The 6,621-nt window shown below is 39.7% G+C and overlaps 1 protein-coding gene across 2 annotated transcripts; it reads left to right on the top strand.

Moving 5' to 3' along the window:
* Positions 1-18: 18 nt before the first annotated feature.
* wars1 (tryptophanyl-tRNA synthetase 1) lies at positions 19-6,605 on the top strand. 2 transcript variants are annotated; one of them, XM_085442447.1, is made up of 11 exons: positions 19-251; positions 573-686; positions 4,206-4,422; positions 4,536-4,644; positions 4,843-4,962; positions 5,146-5,328; positions 5,504-5,604; positions 5,722-5,834; positions 5,935-6,108; positions 6,191-6,331; positions 6,427-6,605. In XM_085442447.1, the coding sequence occupies exons 2-11, from the start codon at positions 573-575 to the stop codon at positions 6,583-6,585; spliced, it is 1,431 nt and encodes a 476-aa protein (XP_085298573.1). In that variant the 5' UTR covers positions 19-251; the 3' UTR covers positions 6,586-6,605. The 2 variants fall into 2 exon arrangements, with proteins under 2 accessions (XP_085298573.1, XP_085298572.1); XM_085442446.1 differs by having other exon boundaries at positions 570-686.
* Positions 6,606-6,621: the final 16 nt, after the last annotated feature.

Raw genomic sequence — 6,621 nt, 5'->3', positions numbered from 1 at the left:
ATTTCTGTACATTTAGTTAAACTCGTGGATTTCGTAGGAAATCGAACTGAAAATTATATATCAAAATTTATATGTGTAATATTCACGTAAGCGAATTCCCAAAGTAGTACTTTTTTTCTGGTGGGTTAATTCGCCGCGGAACCAATGAATAAGGTCGTTTGCCTGGGAAGACTTTCACCCAAACACTACATCACACAGGCTGATGCAAGTTGAATGAGTGAGCTGTCAACTGCGTGTGAAGAATACTGACGGTATACCGACTTGTCACTATATTTAATCAGAAATATAATGAGCTGGATATATGATACATGACTATATAAATTATTAAACATGACAGCATGAGCTAAGTGTAGTTTGTGTTTAGTATAGGACGATTAGCTAGCACTACCAGCTCTGCTGTTATTTTCGCATATGGCAGTTAACTCAGGTGCTGTTTAAGTATATACACACATTCTGTAGAAGATAATTGGATTAGGTATAAAACTGATCCTTGTCAGAACATGTAACATTCGTTTATGACATGTATATTTGGATATGAACTATTTTTCACTTCATATTTTGCTGTGAAGAAGATGACAGACTGTCAAGGCGATGGCGAAGGAACCATGAGTCCCATGGAGCTTTTCGAGAAACTGAATGCTCAAGGAGAGAAAGTCAGATCCTTGAAATCAGCTAAAGCAGAGAAAGTGAGTTTTTCGAGATTTACATTTCTATCACTGTGCAAATGCAAATTGTAATTTCAGATTCACAGAAGGGGTGAACAGATGATTTTCCTGAACACTCTTTTCTATCGTGACACACAGTGATCATCAACAACATTAAAGTTACTCGCCACTAGGGCTGCCACGATTAGTCGACTAGTCACGATTACGTTGACTATCAAAACCGTCGATGACTGATTTAATAGTCGATGCGTCGTTTGAAGCTTTGTAAGATCACAAAAGACGCAGGAATAAGTAGTAGGATTTAAGAGTGTAATACCGGACTGAAACAGAAGATGGCAGCACTGCATGTACAAGGATGCCAGCTGCCGTTAAACCCCGAAGAAGAAGAAGTAGCTCTGTCCCAGAATTCATAGCGCAGCCCAGCCCAGCTCAGTTTCCAACAATGGCGGCAGCTAGTTAGTTTTGATATTACTCTTATTATTCTTTCTGTGTCACAAAATAAACGTTTAACATATTTTCAGAATGTAGCTGTGTGAACCTCAAATATCTGCTCAGTTTATCAAGACACCACATATTTTCAAAAGCACTCCGACGTTTTCGGAGACGTCTGTTACCCACTAGCTCGATAGCTAGCCGGGGGCAAGGCTCACTGGAGCCCATGAGAGCACCGGACTCCCGGCAAATCGTTTTCAAACCCACTGCTGTCTTTCGCTACTCAGGTTAAACATATATAAGTCACTTAGATAACTTACAAATGTTATTGTTTGGCTTTTTTTAGTATTTTATTTGTTCCTGAGTAAATCGGTTTGGTTGAGATTAAAGTTATAGTTTTTACACAGTCTTTGCAAGCTCCTTTGACCAGCTGAATAAACGTCAAGCAGACAACTGAGCATGAGATGCTCGAGAATATACTCCGGTGTCCTGTTATATTTTAGATAGCAAGGAGTTTATTAAACTTCACCGAAACAATCTGCAAATGTCATTAACATTTAATAAACTATCATCTTGTCTTTATTTTTAGTTAGCACATATCTTAAACACTTAAAGCTGTAAGCTAATGATAGTCAGTGTTGGGAAGGTTACTTTTAAAATGTATTCCGTTACAGAATACAGAATACATGCCCCAAAATGTATTCTGTAACGTATTCCGTTACGTTACTCAATGACAGTAACGTATTCTGAATACTTTGGATTACTTAATATATTATCATGCTTTTTACAACAACGTGAATGTACTATTGCTGTGTGATTTATTACTATTACTGAAGGTCCGCGACTCCGAACTGTAGTAAAGGGACCTCTGACTAATACGGCGGGGTCCCTGTCGGCTTGTAGCCGAAAAATAGCTTTACTTTGTTGTGTGGGTCAACTTTTCTTGCGAGAGACAGAGAGAGGCGTTGAAAGACTGCTCCAACGCAACTTATTGTTTTCGGAGGAAAACACGAACACGGTGTACAGTCGAGTCTTAATAGCTTACTTACAACTGGGCTCATCAGGCACTCTTCTTGGCTGCAGTGGTTATTATTATATTTACATGCTTCCAGCTCCCGTTTTTCCTCGATGACAACTCGTACCTTTCCACTCCCCTTTTTCTCCCTCCTCGCGCTCACAGACCCATAACGTGTATGGCAGTCCATTCTCCCTGCAACACGGACTACACTGCCCATGATGCTACATTCTTTAGAGCATTGTAGCATTCTGCCTGTTAGCTTAGCACAACAACAACAACAACGAAAAGGCGCTCTCTCACCCAGGAAACACACAGTCGCAGAGAGAGAGAGAGAGCGGCGCCCTGTAACCATGGCAACCGTAACGCTGCCGCCTGGAACAACAGAACGTAGCTGTCAAACAAAACCCAAACAGTCCTGACCCGCGACAAAATGAAACAGGAAAGTACCGCAGTGTAATCCATTTATTTCAACAAAGTAACTGTATTCTGAATACCACCTTTTTAAACGGTAACTGTAACGGAATACAGTTACTCATATTTTCTTATTTTAAATACGTAACGGCGGTACATGTATTCCGTTACTCCCCAACACTGATGATAGTTATATAAGAGCAGATGCATGCTGGTGCAATAAGCTGTATGTTTTACGTCCAATGGATGCATGATCTGATTAGTCGACTAATTGCAAAAATAATCGGTGACTAGTCGACTATCAAAATAATCATTTGTGGCAGCCCTACTCACCACACTGGTCATCATTGATCATTGTATTACTATGAAAATTTTGACTGGTATTCATGTGGAATGGATGTTACTTTGACATGTGCCACCGTTACACCACCATGGCAATGGCACTATTTGACCACTCCAATGAGCATTGAGGGTCCATTCAAAAATATTATGATAGACTGCACATTAAATCCTCAGAGGTCTGGTGTCCATGCCTGTTTTGGCAGCAAAGGGAGGACCTCCTCCTGATGGGTGTATTGTAATTACATGTACTGTAATTCTGACATTGCTCCTCATTTGCTAACAGTGGATATGTACAAATTTGTGCATAAATCATGCATATGAATGAACATTTCACAAACAAATTGGTGACATATCAATATTTTTATACCTGAAGTCGTCCACACTTACAGAAGAAATTAGAAGTCCCACTCACTTCACGAACACACAAATGGAAACCTGGTCTTTAAAATGACTACTGCCACCAATAATAATAATCATACTAAATAATAATAATAATGTCTTGTTATTATTAATATTATTGTTGTTAGTGTTGTTGCCTGTCGACCATTGTTTACAGTTTTCCAAAGCAACATGAGCCACACAATACACAGAATTATTATTGCATTTTTTTTAATTCCATGTAAAGAAAACTATAGTTATGGAAAGCTGTAGGCTTTAACCTTTTAAACATTTCCAAATAATTTTATCTTTCATTAAAAAACAACTTATATCAATGTTGGATGTCATCAATTATATCCTAATTCCTTGGCATCCCATGGATGCTGGAGAATCAGGAGAGTTTGTTTTTATGTGGGTTTTTGTTTTTGTTTTTTAATTGCAATTAATTTCTCATCTAGGGCTGAAAGATCACATGCTCCTTGTCCTCCACCTTTTTTCTTCTTTTTGTTGAAGTCCGTTTTCATATCAGTCCAAACTTTCTTTTTAACAACTTGAGCGTCTGGCTTTCTCCTCGGACTTCGGAAATCGTCTTTTACAGTCTGACTTTGTCCTTCTTTTTTGCTTTAGTAATGCAGACATCTTTCTCTCACTCTCTCCACTTCACCTTCAGGTATACATGCTTCCTCAGATAGAGAAATCAGGTGTTGCTGCATGTAGATTCCAGGCAGTAAACATGAGACAGTTGATTTAGAAGGAATCTTATTTACTGACTTACGCAGAGCAGTAAGAAAAAAATTGGCCAGTGTGTACATGCTATAAATGCAACACTGATTCAACAGAATAAGAAGGGGTCACACACACATATTAATACAAAAAAACCATTGTTTCTACAACAGTTTGTCACTGTGTCATTTCTATTGGGATATCTATCATCTAATACAATTGTTTTGTTTCCCCAGGCTGAAATCGATGCTGCTGTCCAGCTGCTGCTAAAGTTGAAAGTGGACTATAAACAGATGACGGGCCAAGATTATAAGGCAGGATGTCCACCTTCAGAAAACCTGATTGTGTCAAACAATGGGCCTGCAGCAGATGACTGTGATGGAGAAGACTTAGTTGACCCGTGGAATGTTTCTGCTTCCAGCACCAAAGGAGTAGATTATGATAAACTCATAGGTGGGTTTTTCAATGAGCTTTAATTCTTCACTTCAAGAGCTGTACTTCACTAATACATTAATATGAGGTAATTTAAGCTGAATAACTGGTGAATGTGTGATGTCACTCCCTAGTGAGGTTTGGCAGCAGTAAAATTGACAAGGAGCTGTTGGAAAGAATAGAAAAAGTCTCGGGACAGAGAGCCCATCACTTCCTAAGAAGAGGAATCTTCTTCTCACACAGGTCAGCTTTCCATGGGTTTTGTTGTTTCTAATTTACCAACTTTTGTTGAAAAGATGGTCTTGTAAATGATTATATGGCACGTCATCAGTAATGTTGAATCATGGTTAATGTTTACTTGCTATTCCAAATGAAAACATAAAGATAGGAGTGTATTGAGAACACACATTGATAATTCCTTCCTATTTCTGTTTCTGCCAGAGATATGCATCAGATCTTAGATGCGTATGAAAAGCACAAGTCCTTCTACCTTTACACCGGCAGAGGTCCGTCCTCAGAGGCCATGCACGTTGGTCACCTCATCCCTTTCATCTTTACCAAGTGAGTTCTACCTCTTAATTCTGTGATGTCAATGAAATTTATAGCATTAAGTGGCTCTGTGACATCTCTCAGCCTGATCGCAATATTGTGTTCAATATCTAAAATTATTGATTCCATGCTCAGTGAATTTTACGTTTAGACTTTTAGACTAAGTTCAAACTGAAGGTAGTGTCCTCATTCCAGATGGCTTCAGGATGTGTTTGACATCCCCCTCGTGGTCCAGATGACCGATGACGAGAAATACCTGTGGAAAGATCTCACACTTGAGGAATGTCATCGCTTCACTGTGGAAAATGCCAAGGATATCATCGCCTGTGGCTTTGATGTCAACAAGACCTTCATCTTCTCAGACCTTGACTACATGGGGTAAAATATGCCAAGAGACTATCTTTATATGTTTATCTGGTAGACCTTGGTGTTGACATTACTGTTTCAAAACAACTAAAAAAATAAAGAACTGTGTGTGTATAGATCCATATTTTTTCCAATTCAGATGAATAGAAATGTTTTGATTCTCATTTCAATGTATTATATTCTGCAGTGCATCACCTCAGTTCTACAGAAATGTGGTAAAGGTCCAGAAGCATGTGACATTTAACCAGGTTAAAGGCATTTTTGGCTTCACAGACAGCGACTGCATTGGTAAAATGACTGAAATTATGTCATCTAATCATTTATTTTACTTATAAGTGTGATTGTGTGATAACTTCTTGGTATGTAATGGTATGTTTTTGTTTTGGGTTTTTTTAATACGTCCAGGAAAGATCAGTTTTCCAGCCATCCAGGCAGCTCCGTCCTTCAGTAGCTCATTCCCGCAGATATTCGGCGGCAAAAAAGATGTGCCGTGTCTTATCCCCTGTGCTATAGACCAGGTCAAGACGCCATTAAATCAATACGTAGCAACCCATAATATACAGTGGTGTTCACAGTATGCAGTTATTTATGTTCTTATCCGTCTTCTCACATTCTCAGGACCCCTACTTCAGAATGACCCGTGATGTCGCTCCAAGGATCGGCCTCCTCAAACCAGCCCTGCTGCACTCCACTTTCTTCCCTGCCCTGCAGGGGGCGCAGACTAAGATGAGCGCCAGCGACCCCAACTCATCTATCTTCCTCACTGACACACCCAAACAGATCAAAAATAAGGTGCTGCTCTTTACTCTTATTCAGATTCAAAATATCTGTGTTTGCTGTCTGATTTACTCTGACCTGTAATAATTTGTCGCAGATCAACAAACACGCATTTTCGGGAGGAAAAGACACCGTGGAAGAGCACAGAAAGTATGGTGGCAACACAGAGGTAGATGTCTCTTTCTTGTATCTGACCTTCTTCCTGGAGGATGATGAAAAGCTGGAGAAGATAAAAGAGGTGAGGAAGTAGAATCTGAACTGTTTGTCAGTCCCTCCTTCCCTCATCCTCTTATTTCCCCTCTGCCTGTACTCATTCAATCTCTTCTTTTGCAGGACTACACAAGTGGGGCTCTATTAACAGGAGAGCTGAAGAAGATTTTGATTGAGACTCTGCAGCCAATGATTGCCCAGCATCAAGAGAGGCGAAAACAAGTCACAGATGAGATGGTGCAGCAGTTCATGACACCCAGGCCTTTAAATTATAAGTTCTAGCTTGCTTGGGCATGAGCAGTCATGTGGTTAAGCTCA

This window comes from Copadichromis virginalis, linkage group LG19 (assembly GCF_057382275.1).
Source record: "Copadichromis virginalis isolate Kocher_CV1m ecotype Utaka linkage group LG19, C_Virginalis_male_GT1.1, whole genome shotgun sequence".
Classification (NCBI taxonomy): Eukaryota; Metazoa; Chordata; class Actinopteri; order Cichliformes; family Cichlidae; genus Copadichromis; species Copadichromis virginalis.
This window is presented reverse-complemented; position numbering and strand designations above follow the sequence as displayed.